Source organism: Lutjanus erythropterus, chromosome 18, assembly GCF_056507025.1.
Source record: "Lutjanus erythropterus isolate fLutEry1 chromosome 18, fLutEry1.hap2, whole genome shotgun sequence".
Classification (NCBI taxonomy): Eukaryota; Metazoa; Chordata; class Actinopteri; order Lutjaniformes; family Lutjanidae; genus Lutjanus; species Lutjanus erythropterus.
Window position 1 is genome coordinate 13928566 of NC_139334.1, and position 17118 is coordinate 13945683.

General features: G+C 40.0%; 2 protein-coding genes across 2 annotated transcripts in view; both read right to left on the reverse strand.

Annotated features, from left to right (window-relative positions):
- The window catches only part of rnf144aa (ring finger protein 144aa), a 43793-nt gene extending 32653 nt beyond the window's left edge, over positions 1–11140 (reverse strand). The window contains exon 1 of the mRNA XM_084742960.1: positions 10492–11140. The gene's annotated coding sequence lies outside the window, so the exon portion shown is untranslated. The remainder of the gene's footprint in view (positions 1–10491) is intronic.
- Positions 11141–13256: 2116 nt separating this feature from the next.
- rsad2 (radical S-adenosyl methionine domain containing 2) lies at positions 13257–16161 on the reverse strand. Its single transcript, XM_084742505.1, has 6 exons — positions 15750–16161; positions 14877–15038; positions 14485–14714; positions 14251–14400; positions 14051–14083; positions 13257–13699 (listed from the first exon to the last, which is right to left on the reverse strand). Exons 1-6 carry the CDS (start codon positions 16063–16065, stop codon positions 13535–13537), a joined length of 1056 nt encoding a protein of 351 aa, XP_084598631.1. The 5' UTR covers positions 16066–16161; the 3' UTR covers positions 13257–13534.
- Positions 16162–17118: the final 957 nt, after the last annotated feature.

The following is a 17118-nucleotide window of genomic DNA, read 5'->3' on the forward strand; positions in this document are numbered from 1 at the left end:
GCTGTTTCAAAACTCACTCAGTTTTGTTGGTTTAAATATCATTGGCTTAATTTTGATTATTTTATTGTGTTTTTTTCTGCCAGGTTGTTTTTTTTTTTACTCTTGGTTTCATCTTTGAAGCAAGCCTCATTAAAATGCCTTGTGAAACTCCATCCAAAACAAAATGTGAGAAAAACACTGCAGTGAAATCCACTTGGTTGTTTATAAACGGTGGATGAATAGATTTACTAAAAGGACAGTTCTCTTCTCCCAGAAGAAATCTCAATTTTCATCAGCACAGCAAACAAACAAGGTCACACCCACTGAGGGCAGCAGAATAAGGGCTGCATTCACACACTGTCTGAAAGTGACGTAACTAGTGGACACTTCAGCACATTTCTGGCAGCATTTCTGTGGGAAAAAAAAAGACGCCTTATGGCTGCCAGCCAAAAAATGACTATAGAGAGACTCTGTTGACAGTTGGTAGTATTTGATTAAAGTAAAGCAGACTGTGTGGTAGCCCAGAGAAAACCTCTTATCAGACTCATAAAAAGAAGGATAAATAGGATATTTGCTGATTTTAAACTAAGGTAATCTGTGTTTCTAACACTAGCCGTGTGTGGCAACACTGCGATTCAAATTCATGACAAATGCATGCATTAAAATGCAGGCATGCTCACTAAATTATTCTGATGGAGACAACCTGATTGAAATGTTTAAAACATGAATATTAGTATACTGGAACTGTATTGGACCCAGTAATGGTGTTTCCTATAAACCTTTGTGATTTAAATGTCATCTACAGGCCTAGCACATGAAATTCAACTCGGCTGCTAAAAGTTGCGTTTTGGTCAATTAGCATAATTAGCTTGTTATCAGGTAAAATAAAGAGGAAAATCAAAAATCCTCCCAGATTTCCCAGAATAAGTTAAAATTAGCATATTAATCAGTATTAACCACATATTTAATGAAAATATGAAAGATAAAAGGATGATTATTTCATGTCAGTGCTAGCAGTAACTTAATAGTAAAATGAAACCATAAAAATAACCAAAAACTATCCTTGCCTTGAAGACGTTAAATAATGATGGCAGGTTGCGGTTTCTGTTGTTACGTAAGTTTGACGAGACTAACAAACTAGCGTGGTCATGTCTGTGTGTTTGAATAGGAATGTATCATAAAATACAAGAGTATGATTCATGACAATGGAGCTCTGTGGCATGAAGCAATACCAAACTACACAGACAATACACAATAGTTCTCATCAGGATGAATTCTTTTGATAAATTCCATCATTGATCGTGATAAAAAGACAGTTGGTCTTACTGTGACTGATATGGAAAGTACGTATACACACTCATGAAGACAGTAATATTGTTGGAAGTCATGTGAAACATGTTGAAACTCAGGAATGAACATGTGCACTTGATTTCTATAACACACCACGAGGAATTTTGTTTGGCATATCTTCACTTCTAATGTACAGACTCTCATATATGCTTTGAGACGACATCAGCATTATCAAACACATACATGCCACCCTGGGGACAAATCCGCTATCTAATACCTGCTGTTTGTTGAACATGTGGAGGCTCAAAGGAATGAACATGTCATGACAAGATCTGCAATTAGCTGAACACATGACAATGAACAAAGGAATGAAGTAAAGAACAATTCGTGTCATTTCACCTCACTTTAAACAAGTGAAAGTGAATGTGTAGTACTGATCAGCACACTTAAATGAAGTTCTATCATATCAACAGTTTAATCCTTTCACTGAAATGACTTCAATGAGAACACTACATAGCCAGTACTAAACTAACGAGAGTGACTGTTGCACGGTGAGGATCGCTGTTACTCCACTGGACAATAGAGTTTTCATGGTCACAGGAGGAGAGAGCCACTCCAACAGAGAGGCACTCAGAGCCTAATCTGCAGGGTACGGTGACACTCTCAACAGCAGTGAGCTAAACAATCCACAAGCAATTTCAGCAATCGCTCAGTTAGAGCACTGCAGACAAAACAAAACGGGTACAGGCTCAAGTTTTGTGTGGTCTCTCCATGGCCAAGACACTCCCGACATACGATCATCCACAGAGAGCTCACTCACATCTTATATATCTCATCACAGCGCCACACTCTGTATCTAATTCTGCCCTCCAGCCCTCATCCTTAGTGTTGGTGAGCTGCTGCCTTGTAAAGGGATCCCAGTCTCTGATTCCCACTGCAGGAGAATGGGTAGGAGGAAGCCAAAAACTACCGTAGGAAATGCGCTGACGTCCTGTTGTTGGGTTTGGTGCAGATGCACAAAGGATGTAAACCCACGAAAAGTGAGGAGAGGAAACACTCCAAAGCAAGATGTCTCTGTGTGACTTTACATAGCACAGAAGTAAGCAAAAGTGACACTATAAAACCATGGAAACACAAAGGAGTGCTATTTATATTTTCTCACTGATGAAGTTACACTTTGCTGGTTGCTTATTAAAGTCTTTGCAGCACATATTCAGACATGTTATATTTTTTCCAGGAGGTTCATGTTTTTAAAGGTTTAACATCTCCAGGGAGAGTCAGCCAGAGTTCAGACAGATCTGCCACACTGAGGCACTCACTGTCACGGCTGGGACATAATGGATTATACTACTGTGGTATCAGACAGTATTAAACATGAGAGGAAAGTGTACTGATAAAACTATGAAAGCACTACGTTCAGATAACCTGACAGAGCTATAGTCTGACTTTCTAAGGCCCTGACACTCCAGGCTAAACTCAAGGAACAACAGCAGCTATAGAAGCAAACTCATCAAATACTTCTTCTGAAAGTTGTACTTGAAAACAACAAACACCAAAAATGATCTGAGAGGTTCCATACAGGCCAGACTGCCTGCAGCTACCACAAGTGCTCTGAAATGTACACATCACAGAGGGACAAACGGTTTCACACCAGATAAAGTTAGAAACCTTCAGATTATAATGAAATTAAACTCTAGTTTTGCTCTATTTTCTGCAACAGGCTTTCAGGGTTATGTAATGTGAAACTGTCTTTCTATACAGTAGTTTTTATTGGTCGTGGCCGAGTCCGCCATTCCCCCACTGGATTTTGATTGACTATTCAAGCAGAAGGGATTCACAGGAGAATGATGCATGCATGCACGCAATCAAGCATCATTTCATCTCACTGATCGGCTTCACTGTCTAAACACTATAGGAGAGTGGAGCAGCATTGATAATCATATATATAAACTGTTTTCATAACCAACTAATAAGTCTGAGTCATTGTTTTAAGAAAGAAAAAAAAAAATTCTCTGATTCCGACTCCTTAAATGTGATCCCCCCCCCCCCCCCCCCCCCCGGTTTCTATACTCATCTATGACAGTAAAGCTGAACATCTTTGGCTTGTGGACAAAACAACACTTCTGACATTTTATAGATCAAACAACTAACTGATTAATTGAGAAAGTAACAGATATTGAAAATAATTATTTGCAGCCCTATAGCAGAGCTGCCTTAAGTTACCGCTGATATAAATCAGCAAATTCAGCTGACCACACATGTAACAGCTTTTATTGTGGAACAGCCAGGAAAGACAATGTGTTTGTCATTTTGGTTAGCAGAAAGTGCTATTAGTTCTCAAAAATGTGTCCACAAAACAGCAATAGTTTAGTCTATTTTTTGGTGTGGAAATTTTACAATTTTTCCAAGGCTGTAATGGAACAAGAAGGAGAAGCCACAGTGAGCCGTTCCAACTTCAACTCCTCAACAAGCTAACAAACTTTATTGTGCCTCACTGTTGCATGGAAAACTACTCGGATTGAGTGCAGCATTAATTAAATTGTGCAATTATTTTGTAATGACTTCCTTAGTAAAACATCAGAGTTTATTTGGCTGCGCTGTGAACAGAAACACTAATTGCTCTTCTATTGTATTCCCAACAAAGTAGCTGCTCCTGGGGTGTTTTGTGTTAAATCGAACTTGCTGCTGCCATGGTAACCACTGTTATTGCCAAATCAACCAGGACTGAAGTCTTAAGTACTACAACTTTAAATCTTTTGATTAGTTTAAGTAAGTATGTCTTGGTAGGCTGCAAGTTCACTTAGGAGTAAAATGTATCTCCAGTATTTATACCATTACTGAGTTCCAAGTATTAGTCATCCCCCTCCAATAGGAGACAGAGTACTAGCAAGAAGTTTAGATTTTCCAAGTGGGCGCATATGCCCAAAATAACAGCATGCTAAGTCATAATGTCACCAGATTTGAACACTTTACATAAAGACTGTAGCGTTCATCTGCTGTCTACTCATCAGCTCGTGATTTATGCCACGCCAGGTTGCACCAGATTTAGGCTTATCACTGGCACTCCCAGATATCGGCCTACATCCTGACTCATCTACTTCTTCTTCAGTCAGTGATTTCCAGAGAATGACTTTCAGCAGAGTACGAGCCTGAACGTGTTGTATTGTGCTGTTGTTACGTGTAGGTGGAGAGCATCAGCGATAGAGACAGACATAGTAAGAGAGCAAAGGATTGGCTTATTCCCAGTCGAGCTGAAGTGTGAGTTGTACCCCTTTAATGAACATGAAATATGATTTGTTGTTGGACTATAGTCTATTGAGGCTACTGTGGGCGGTAAAACTACCGTCTCCTCCAACAGAATACTTCTTCCTGACTTTTTTCCAAATTAATAACTTTAGAAAGAAGCCCATGTATTGTGGGACAGGCACCAAAATCAGAACTACAAGTGTTTCTGAAAGCTTTTCTCAATTTTTTTCCTCCTGTAAAACTGCTGCACAGGATATATCTCGACATAGTGATGTTGCATCATCTAAGGGCATTTTCTGCAGAAGTAAGTACGATCTACCACCAAATAAAATGTATCCAGACAGAGCTGCAGTGACATCTGTTTCTACAAACATTTTGGCTGCAGCCTTCATTAGGCAGACAGTATGTACTGTACAGTATGTATAGATGGAATGTGCTCATGTAGCAATGCAGAGTTTGTGTCTCCTATAACAGTGGAAATAGCTTTTTGTTTCAATGTCTGGAGATGATGACCAAAGAATCGTGAGCTCTCAGGCAAAACCTGGATGTTCAGCTTAAAGGGACAGTTCAGACTATTTGGAGTGGGATTGTATGAGGTACTTATGCATAGTCAGAGTATAGAGGTCGGCATGTCCCCAGTTTTGAGAATCAGGGGGGAGTACCAGCAAAAAGGTCCGAATTCAAAGTATCCTTATTGTCTATGACCAGAAAACTGATTTGCAGCCAGGATCATACAACAACACACAATAAAACCCGTAAAAACACTGGTGGACAACCAGCTGACAACAGGACATAGAATATAAAATAATCTATGTTCTGCTGTGGACAGGATCAGCAGCAAAACATATTTAAGCCTCTTAGACCCATCTAGAAAATATTAATAATAAAATTAAAAAATCTGTATCAGTATAAACTATATGTAGATTATTTTCACCACTTTGCCTTGACAGACAGCCTTTTTTCTACAGGAAACCACCATTATACAAGCCAAATATCGCTCTCTCTATAGCCACCAGACCAAATCGGTAATTTTACATCAGAGATATCCAAAGTTGCTGGTCTACCACTGCCTCATTCGGTTAGTTTGAATTATTTCTGTGTTTTAAAAAGTGTGTTCGGATTCACCAAAGTCACACAATAACACAAACAAATCAACAGATTGGGGCACTAGTGAACAACCAATTCCTGTCTTTTACAAGGCACAATAAATGATTTCACCAATGGAGTTTGGTTGAGTGAGAGTGTGGTATCTGGTTTACATAATGGTGGTTTCCTGCTGGGAAAGGCTGCTTGACAGCAAGATAAAGTGGTAAAAATCTGAACTATCTGTTTAAGTTTTTGTGCTTGCTGCTTTTCTGTGTGGGACTCACTCAACCTGAAGAGACAGCCGCAATTTACACATTCCTAAACTCCTAAATCTTGGAAAGTGTCGGATGGTCAGCAGAATCTGTGGTGTGCCTGTTACATAACACTGTCTCACGCTACGTGCCCTACCTGTCTGAGAAAATGGAGCCCACGAGACCAGTTCAAAATGCCAAGCAGCCGTTCAGAAGAAGCACGGCACACACGAGCATCACATAATGCTCTCATAACAATCCCCATCTCATCCCGACGCAATCCTAACTGGCTGGATACAAGCCATAACACACAGAGCTAAAGCACTCTCTGAGCAGTGAACATCATTTTCAGGAGCCATTTAGGACTCGAGTGGTTGCATTGTTGACTGTCTGGTGTGAATACTAACCCTCCAGTCAACCTCAGCCCCACGCACATAGACAGTACACCTGGAAACCAGCACCACCTTCAATGCACACTCACAACACCCTGCTGAAATGGCATTTAAGCTGTTGCATAATCCTTGGCAACCTGACTGCACAAAGGCAGACTACAACCCCTGGAGTCAGATTACACCAGAATCACTTCTCTAGCTGCCTAAATGTGACCAGAATAAAGGAGTGATTCAAGAAATGTACACTGCAGTAACATACTATATATCCGAGACAGCAAAATCGAAATACCAGTCACCTAACCACAGACGTTTTACATGTCCTGGCCTCCAGACCCTCCTAAACTCAGAGAACCTACTCTTACATGACTTAAGTAATGAGGAACTGACAGTAATTGCATTGTAAATAGTGGTTAAGTGTATTTAAACAAAATGGGTGTCACATTTCTAGATCAGCTCCGTCTCAGGTTGACTAATCTTCTTAAGATTAGGTGCTCCCGGTGATCTACAGTACAGGGATATAACTCAGCCTCTTCAGGACCTGGAAATTTGGCTGATTCAGGCCAGGAAAACCAAAGCATTTCCTTGTTTACTCCCCAGACACACTTGTATAATCATAAGAGAATGAAAATGACATCTTACTAATCAGGGACCAGAAAGTTTGCACAGCCAGGTGACAATATTGCAGTTACTACACTTTTGGTATTATTTTCATCCATGATGTGGTAAGAATCCATCCCCAAGGCATAAAACTACAAATATGATAAGTGTTTTTGTTATGCAGAGCACTGGCTGAAGATTCTTTAAAGTTTTGCTTATATATTTGGCATTTTCCCATTGTAAAAGGCTGTCTGACCCCAAAATATGGCAGTGAAAATATTCCAAATATAGCTTACACTTAGACTGATATAGATTTGTTTTTAGATGTACCTTTTTATAAGCGGCTTACATATCTTTAGTTGCTGACCCTGTCCACAGCAGTACATTGCTTAGCTTCCTACACCAATACTCCTGCTGCTTCTTCAAACTGGGTGCATGCCGACCTGCACCTATTTTAATACACAGACTGTAGAGAAGTACCTCATATAACCCCACTTCACAAAATCCAAACTATCCCTTTAAAGGCCCAACCCAAAGCTGACTCAATGCGAGACAAAGCCAGGGACAGGCTTTTCCTGCGATCAGACTATCTGTTCAGTTTACTGCCTTATCATCACCATAACAACAATATACTCAGCAGAGACCTTTTTCAAAGCGCAACAGTAATATTTTTCAGCACAAGGTCAGGCAGACCCATGAAAGGCTCAGATAAACATGAAGTCTTCACCAAGAGACGGCCTGTGCTGTGTGAGGCAAACCCAACACACCAAAACAATCACAGCCCCTCCCTTCTTGTCTTAACAAAGTGCTCTTCATATGCGCCCGTGTATGTTTCCATGTACGTGTATTTTCTGACCATGACTGCACTCCCTCCGGACAGGAATGGCACGCTGAGTTCTGGGCATCACAACCTCATTCCCTCTCACTCTTAAGTAAACTCATCTCTCCTCTGGGAATGGACTGACTGCTGCTGGTCACTCTGAGGAATGTGTTACTGTTTTGTACACAGACCATCTTTCTCTTGTTTTGAACAAATCTGCAGCAGCAGCAGCGAGCACAGTGCCTCGAAGCCCCCTCCGGTGGGAAAGGGCTCTTGCTGATGAGAATGGAAAAAGTGCATCACAACATCGCCTGTGAAATCCATGTGGAATATAGGCTACAACATTCCCTCAATGCGTGTCCATGTGAGTGCGAGAGAATGTGTGTTTCACCATGTAGCTCCTGCAATATGGCTAGAAGCATGACATATGAGAGAGAATCAATAGCACAAAATAAGAGGGATCTTAAAGGGACAGTGCACCATAAAATCAAAAATATATACTTTTCTTCTTACCTTTGATGCCATTTATACATCTAGATTGTTTTGGTGTGAGTTGCTTTGACCTTCTCAAAAATAATGTAACTAGATGGCGTTTCACTTCTTGTGCTCAAAGCGCCAAAAAACTCAACAGCAATGTCTGCAGAAATCATGACCCAGTTACTCAAGATAATCCACAGACTTTATTGGGAGCAGTTTCGGTAGGAATTACACTGACCGACCATAACACCATGAAGAAGGCAGCGTCATGGATGAGAGGTTTCAGCTCAGCCGAGGAGGACGCCAATCATGTTTACATTCCACGAGGACTGACCCCGCCTAAAGAATTTCCTAGTTGACGTATCTTTATGATAATGATTTAATTATTCAAATATATGTTTTTGGAGCACGAAGCAAGCTGCCTTAAATACTAACACCCAGCAAGAAGACTGAACATAACCTTGTTGTTCAAACCACTGGAATAAAAAAACTTCAGTGTTCACAAAAGCAACTACTCACAGACTCATCAACATGACGGATGAAGACGGTTTACATACAAATTGACCCGATAAATTACAATCTTGCTCCTCAACCGCTTTATGCCTCCTGTTCCCGCCTAAACCCGTTGTTCTAGTCAACATTGCTAACTAGCTAACGGCAGCTACAGCAACAATGCCTTGGTGACTTTACTGTTACAAGAGAAAAGGTTCATGTGGCAACAATCCCTCTGGCCTAACGGTGAGACACAGCTACCAAATCAAGGTTGCCCCCCCCCCCTCCAAATAACAAATAAATGAAAATCTCGAGGACTAAGACTCTTCTCACCAACTGATGCAGGGGTCTTCAACCTGCCGCTCTTCTGCCCTGCCCAAGTGGCTCCCTGTGACTTTGAGAATAGGGAAATTGTTCTTTTTTTTAACATTTCACTAATCATCATGGTGGGCCCACAGTGATTCTTGCATTCTTTACTTATAAAAATGCGTCTTTACACAGAATTATTGAAAAATGTTTCGATATTAGTCAGTTAAAATGTGCTGGTCTTGAGTCTTCCTGGGACAACTATGGATGCACCATCCAAAAAAAGTCTGAATTCTTGCAGCTCCAGACATTTTTTTTTCAAACAAAATTGTCTCTCTCGATAGTAAAGGGTGCAGACCCCCCGACTAATGGTCAGTTAACTATTACAGGGGCGGCCTCCTATCCCACAGTCACACACACAAGCCTCTCATCAATGAGTAGATGCACACTTCTTTCAGCGTACAGTTGGCAGCTGTTGTGGTAAATACAAAGTTGGGTAAACTCACCTTGTTTCCCCTCACTGATTGACTGAAAATAGATGAGTAAATGCTCAGCCTCAAAGGAGTTTACTTTGGTTTATCCCCCCAACTATGCCACTGGTTGGTAGACAATAGAGAGAATGTAGTTCCCACATGAAACTGCTCACAACAAGGTCTGTGGATTATCTTGAGTAACCGGGTCATGATTTCTGGAAAGAGACACTGCTGTTGAGTTTTTCAAATGTATTTTGAGCACCACAAGCTGAGTGCCATCTAATTCCATTATACAGGATGGACCTTGCGTATGCCTCCCTATATGTTGAATGTATTTAATAAAGCTGACACAGGCACTTAAACACGTTGAAGTAAACCACCGACATCTGACATTTAATGGGCATAATGTCCGCGCAGGATGCTGAAGATACTTTGGCCTCCTTAGCGGTCAGACTCTATAAGATACAAACATGTTATCCTACCTGAGAGCAGATAAGACACCATGAGAAACGAGAACACTGCGTACAGATGAAGATGAGTTACATGTAAGACACACAAAGATCTGAGAGCTTTGGCCATCTCTGGCTGTGAGGAATGCTCTGTTTGTCTAGTAGCCTGGTTTCATAGCTCTGCCTATAATCTGACTGTACCCTGAGGGGGACCTGCTGCTTAAAATGGAAATAGCAGGGCACAGAGTGACCTTTCAGAGCTCACTGGAGACATCCACTCTGTGCATGTTAGGCTTGGAGTTCAGATGCAACACTCTGCAGCTGCTGTACAGGGAAACACAGCTGATTTAAGGCCATTCCTGCAACTCTGATCAAGACACACACACACACACACTGGAAACCTTACTGATGTCATTTTAAAACAGCTACCTACATTGCCATCCATTCACTGCAGCTGTTTGCTCCAAAATAGGCCAACACGGAGTTAAAACTGACATCTGTAACAGCACAAGTACAACACATCTTGCTATAAAACGAGGAAATGGCGAAAATAAATCGCGACAGCAGCAGTTTCTAATTGAGGCGCCGCTCCTTCTGTGTTAAACTGAATAAAATAAACGAGCAAGCCCTTACCTGGCTTTCTGAGATAACGCCGTCTTGATGGTGTAACCTCAGGAAAAGGTTGAGAAGATGATCTCCTGAATTGGATTAACGAAGAGGCGGCCAACCAGTCAGTCAGGCGGTGGAGGAGGAAGAGGAGGAGGAGGAGGAGGAGGTGGTGGTGGAGGAGGAGGAGGATATCTCTGAAGGGGTGATGCCCATGTTCATTATGTGTACCTCCAACAGCGGGGTGGAAACATTTGACCTGCTACTGTCGCCTGCAGCGCCTGAGCTCAGGCCCTGGTGAAGCACTAACACCACCGACCACGGGTAAAAACAGCGAGCATAAATAAGCAGAGCAGAGGAAGCTGCAGCTGAGTCTGTGCTGTCTGTTTTCTTGTCAGTAGGGTTTGTTTGCGGTCTGCTCTCGGTTAACTGAGGAGCGCGCAGCGTCCGGCCGTCAGTCTGCAGCACCAACCCAGCGGAAAACAACGCTATCCGGTTGCAGAGATATCCGGGGGCGGTGTGTTTACCTCTCCGCCGTCCCTGCTGCTGCTGCTGCCGCCGCGCTTGGTAGGAAATCAGCTGCTCCGCACTGGAGAGACGCCATTTGTTCGTGAGAGGCTTCCCGTCTGCCGTCCTGCTCTGCCGCTTTAAGGAGAGCTCAGCACACTGCAGTGTTTCATAAACAACACCGCCCCCTGCTGGACACACACCGCAGTCGCCCCCTTTTATTTACAGGCTCGGTTCACATTTCAAGAAACATGTTCTCTTACCTCCCTCCAGTGGTGGAACCTAACATTGTTTTTATTTTATTTTATTATTTTCTTTTCATGCCTCATTCTGCTTCTTCTCCACTACAATTCAGAGGGAAGTATATACCGGCTGTGCATAGCATGGCATGAAAATGTGTTATCATGCCATACCATTAGTGTTATAAAAAAAATATATTAAATTCTACCATTTATTTTTTAAAAAGAAAGAAATTATAATACAGCTTTTGTCCAATAAAAAAAACCCTGTTTCTATCCCTAAAAAAGACATGTAACTACTACTACTGCTAATAATAATAATAATAATAATAGTAGTAATGATTGGGGCTGCAACTATAGATTAATCAACTAATTGATGAAGTGATTAATTGTTACAGCTCTAATAATAATAATTAATAACAACACCAACAACAATGCATGCTGTATACTCTGATATTTCCTGAGACGATTATTGTTCCGTGAAAATCTCAAACTGTTGCAACCCATTTGTCTGATATGGAGAACTTATAAAACATGAAGTTTATACACACACATACATACACAATACAAGCAGTATATACAAATACTGCTGAAACTATTAGCTAATTGACAGAAAATTCATTAATTGGCAACTGTGTTAATAATCATTTAAGTAATTTTTAATCAAGAAAATAATCAGTAGATGAACCCATAATGAAAATACTTGTACATTATTGCATCAGTAATAATAAACAGATGATATAATATATAATAGCATAACAGTCACATGTACCAGTTTCCTGCATATGTACATGTACTTTTACTTTTAATACTACTATAATAAGTACATTTTCCTGAGTATTCTTAATTTTTTTTTTTTATTATTATTATTGAAGTAACAGATCCTTTACTTCAGGATCTGCTTGTGCTCTCCACTACATCGTGCCCCTAGTGGTATTTAACCATGCACACGTCTTTATCTGTTGCCAGCAGCTTTCGGCTGGCCTTTAATCAGCCGTAATGCAAGAAAGTGACTTTTCATGATAATTTAGCATAGTGGTATCTGTCCAAACAGATACTGGAGTTGGCACATAGTTATTTTCCAATAACTTTTGAGATCCTGGAAAAATAATGTGACCCTAATGTGGTGGAAATGAATTAAATGTAGTCTTTGGTGTAATTTTTCAATGTGAGCACCAGAAATACAATTCATTTGCCTCCCCCAGGTTGGGATGGAGACACAGAAAGAGGAAGTAAAACAAAAACTATATGCATGGATAAATACATCTAGAACTAAGGAAATGAAGGTGATTGGGTGATTTGAGCACATCCGCCCCTTTAAAAAAACAAGTCGTCTGATTAGACTTTACTGAAAAACGAAAGGCAACAACATGAATGTATTTTGTATGTGAACAGCTGTTGTCAACCAGGGGAGACCTGTCCTCAGCAGTGCAGATAACAGGACAGACCAGTCTGTAAGGATTAAAATGTCCACATAATGGCATGTGGTATCACCTGTGGTTTATGATGCTGTAGTCACACAATGAATTCATGAGAGGAGTTCTTACTCAGCTTGAGGATTTCATGGTTGAAATTCCTTTCAGTTGTCAGCGTCATAAATGGCATCTGCTCGTCTTATTTTACTGGAACTTAAATGAACCAGTGGGACCAGTTTCTGCTCCATGCCTGCCTGTGATGGTTTTAAAACCACTTCTTCTTCTTTTCTTTATTTTTTTCTGTCTTTCTGTCTTTTTATTGAAGCTATTTTTAACATGTTTTATCCATATAATTATTACAAGTGTTATTTTATTTTTTTAAATTCTTGCCTCATTGCAGTTCTGAAACATTTTAATCCTGACTCAAGAATATACAGCACTTGTACTGAAAAGTCCTGTGTAAATTAAGTTTATTATCCATCTATCCATATTCTTCCATTTCCCTGGGGTTGGGTCATAGTGGCAGCGAGCTAAACACGGTACTCGAGATGTCCCTCAGCTTATAACTAAATCTTTTCACAACATTTTAGGGTATTATATTCTGACAAAAATAAAATGAAGGCATTCACTGTTTCTCTTAATGAAAAAATATTTTTATTAAAATATATTTGCTTACACAAGTGGCTGCAGTGCATATACAAAAATCTGTTTCCATCAGCTAACAAAACAACAAAATGAAAAAAAGTTTGATCTTGAATTTATCATGTTTTTGACACTTCTTTTAAACAACAATAAACGGTATAGTAGTAAGTTTTAAAAATAACATAAATACAGGAAAACACATTCATACTGTACAAATTATCTCTGCAATCTCTCAACAAAGATAAATCAAAATGGAGTTGGAGATTTTCACCACTCCAGCTTCATGTCGGCTTTGCTCCACACATATTTCCCTCCTCTCATTAGAAACATCTTTTCATCAAAGCCGCTGAAGCAAATGGCCTCTTTCACGCCGACATCAAGGATGGACTTGGACGGGTCCTTCCTTCCCTCTCGACAGTCTAGGAAACGCATCTGAAAAATGAAGAAAGTCAGTTAGACGCATCCAAGTTACCTGTGTATTTGACTTTTAGAAGGCAAAATAAGATTTAGACTTTTCCTCAGCCAAATGTCTAAAAACTCACAAATTTAAATGATCGGAATTAAGCCAAAATTAAGCCTTTCAACTCTGTTCAAGCATTTAATGACTTCTAAATGTCCCAAAGTTGGAGGGAAGTGCTTGTACTTCAACATAAATTAAAAACTTACTTTGGCAAACTTAATGACCCATTCACACTAACAGTTACAGGCTCATATGGCCTGTAAAACTAGCAATGCTGCAGTAAGAAAAGTGTGTTTGGGCCGTAAACAATATGAGATACTTACATATTCATCCAGGATTAGGTAGGAATTCCTCATCTGTGAAGACAAAAAAGACCACAGACTTCAATTTTGGCATCTGATTCCCAACACTGTGACACTATTTCATGCTAATTCAAGTCAAGTCTATTTTATTTCTGTAGCACCAAGTCATGCGTTTCAGCAATTTGTTTATATTTCTCGTCATTGTCACAACAATTTCATACCTTCTCATTGGACTCAGGGACGAGGCAGGAGACGCTGCTGTGTCTGTCCAGGAACTCCTGAAACTGCTGGTCACTGATGACGAACCTCTCCGCCTCTCTCAGGGCCGCCTCTCCTGCATTTTCCCCGTCGATCAGCAGACACTGGAACACCTGAGGGTGAGATGGTGAGAGGGTGAGTATGTGTGTCAAGGTACTACATAATATCACAAACACACTCTCGCTGTCTGTTATTACCTTCCAGCGGACGGGGTTAAGCTGGGTGATGCTGTCCGTCATGTCCTCGTCCACGTTGAAGGTGTTGATGACTGAGTTGATCTTGAACGCCACTTTGTACTCCTGGCACCAGTTGCGAATCTTGTAAAGGCTGTCGAGGTGGCTCTTCCTGCCCTGAGCTCTGCCAATCAGCTGGTTTGTTTCTTCGTTGAAGCTGTCACAGGAGATGGCCAAGATGTCCAGATAGTCACCTGATGGAGACAGAAATGTTTATATTGGTGCCAAATGAAGACATATGTCTTCTTGTTAAACTAAACACACGCTCCCAACTAGTGTACAATCTGGTAAAACAAAGTTGACACTGATCAAGAATGAATTTGTCCCACAAGCTCGACACTAATTTGCTGCCTTACCGTATTTCTGGAACCACTTTTCTTTGATCATGCTTCCATTGCTGACGATGCTGACACTCGGGAGCTGCAGGTCCTGTTTACAGAACTGAACTAATTTCCCCAGAAATTCTCCTTTATCGTGCAGAAATGGCTCTCCTCCGGAGAAGTTGATCTTTTCCATGCCTGATAAACACAGAGGGATGAAGTTAACTGCATGCTACATGTTTGATAAAGTACTTTTGCTGTAGTACTGCCATTAATTTTCAGCCGTTTTATGCAATTTTATACTCATATTCTACCACTACTCAGATGCAAATATTGTCTCTTTTACTCTGCCACATTTGTTTGACAGCTTTAGTTACTTTTCAGATGGCATTAAAAGTGACGACCATGTATCTCCAATTGTGGTGATTCTGACATTTTTTTCTGAGAAACTTAAGGATTAAGCATCTAAAATTCAAATTAAATAATGATTTAAAACTGAAATGCATCATTACAAAGCTGAAAACAGGGATGTTTGTCTGAGGTATGAAAAGGTGACTTTTCTATAAATATTATTCCTGAAAGATTTTTTTTAAAAATCCTGACTACTGCATATGAAGTTAAATATATATCAACATCAGTAAAATAAGTTTAAAAGTAAGCTAAAATAGAAAAGTAGTATTGACAATATTGTTATTGTATTGTTGTTATTGTTATAAGTTTAGGGAGTAAAAGAGTAGTATTAATCTAAAAACTCCAAATGTAATATATAAATCATTTCACTTTTAATAGTTTAAGTGCATTTTCCCTTTAATATCCACATACTTTTACTTAATAAGGTTTTGAATGCACCTAATTTGAGATCTGAAAACTTCTGCAAAAGACCAAACTGTACTGATGTGTCAAATGTACCTGATTCCTTGAGAAGTTTGAGGCCCCTCTTGGCTTCTTCCAGAGGCAGGACGAAGGATGTCTTTGCTGTGTGGAAACAAAACCCACACTTGTAATTACACTTGCGTGTAAAATGATAGTTGACACTTGTCGGAGACATCGCATTTTGGACTTTGCTTTGGTCCAGTTTGCTGTCATCAACGGGTGAGTTTGTCCCTTTGCAGACTCCTGCTGTCCAGAAACGAAGTTTTGAAGAGACACTCGTCAAAAAGCAGTACAGGGTCCTGATGCAGAACTGCACCAGCAGCTTCGGAGACGAGACTACAGAGATGTGCATCTTTAAACTGACCGAACCACACCTGCTGTGATCTGTGCTGTCCGGACTGTGGATGTGATGCAGCTTAAATAGAGAGCTGCTGCAGGGCGTGAGGAGAGGGAAAGTTGATCAGCTGAGCAGCTGAACAGCTGAGTTTCTGTTTACAAACATCGAAAACGAAACCCAGAGGCTTGGCGCGCCTGTGTGACTGATTATGCGAAATATTTCAAGGATCAGAAAGACAAATACTTGCTGGTTGTGTCACAGTAGAGTGATGTGTTTTTAACATCACTTTGGCAGGTGCACCTCCTCAGTCAGTCGTGTCAGAGGCAAAGGTGGGACATGAAGGACACTATGGGTGATAAATTGTAGGTGAATGGAAAAAAAAAAAAAATAGGGATGATTAAGGGTGAGAAACAGAAAACAGAATCCCTCTGCATCAGTCTGAAAGCTGCAATATATTTTTATTGACGGCAATTAGCAAACATTAGAAAACGACTGCTTAGATTGTAAATAAATATGTAATAAACAAACGATTAAATAAATAAACTTAGCATGCCCTTAAATGCATCACACAACGTAACAAAAAATATATGTCGGTGTAATTAATCCGTAAAATGTGACATAAATGTTATTATTTGTGGTTTAAGATGTGGTTCTGACTTTATTTTGCTTTGTATTGTATATATAGACAGACAGACAGACAGATAGATAGATAGATAGATAGATAGATAGATAGATAGATAGATAGATAGATAGATAGATAGATACAAAATAATTTACTCATGTATTTATTTATTATTTATTTTCTCAAAGTAATTTAATTACGTTTTTTTTTCTTTTTACATCTCTTTATGCATTTCTGTTTAATTTAGCAAAATGGTGTGCATGGGGTAAACTTTCTGCCATTGGGAAAATAACTGAAATAATAGAAAGACATGGTCATCAAAAGAATTGTTTGGCTAACTATATCATATATTGCAAGTTCCCATGCGTAATTCTTCTTACTGTTGCATCTGTATAGTGATCTGAACTGTATTACGCCTGCAAAACATGCGTCGCAAAGTTTCGTTT

Bases quoted from the DNA above. Each gene is read 5' to 3' on its own strand.
- rsad2 (XM_084742505.1), bottom strand. From the start codon at position 16,065: ATGCACATCTCTGTAGTCTCGTCTCCGAAGCTGCTGGTGCAGTTCTGC. The intron at 14,401-14,484 runs GTAATAACAGAC...TCTCACCCTCAG, and splicing joins TTAACCCCGTCCGCTGGAAG to GTGTTCCAGTGTCTGCTGAT. The intron at 14,084-14,250 runs GTATGAAATTGT...TTGTCTTCACAG, and splicing joins TCCCTGAGTCCAATGAGAAG to ATGAGGAATTCCTACCTAAT.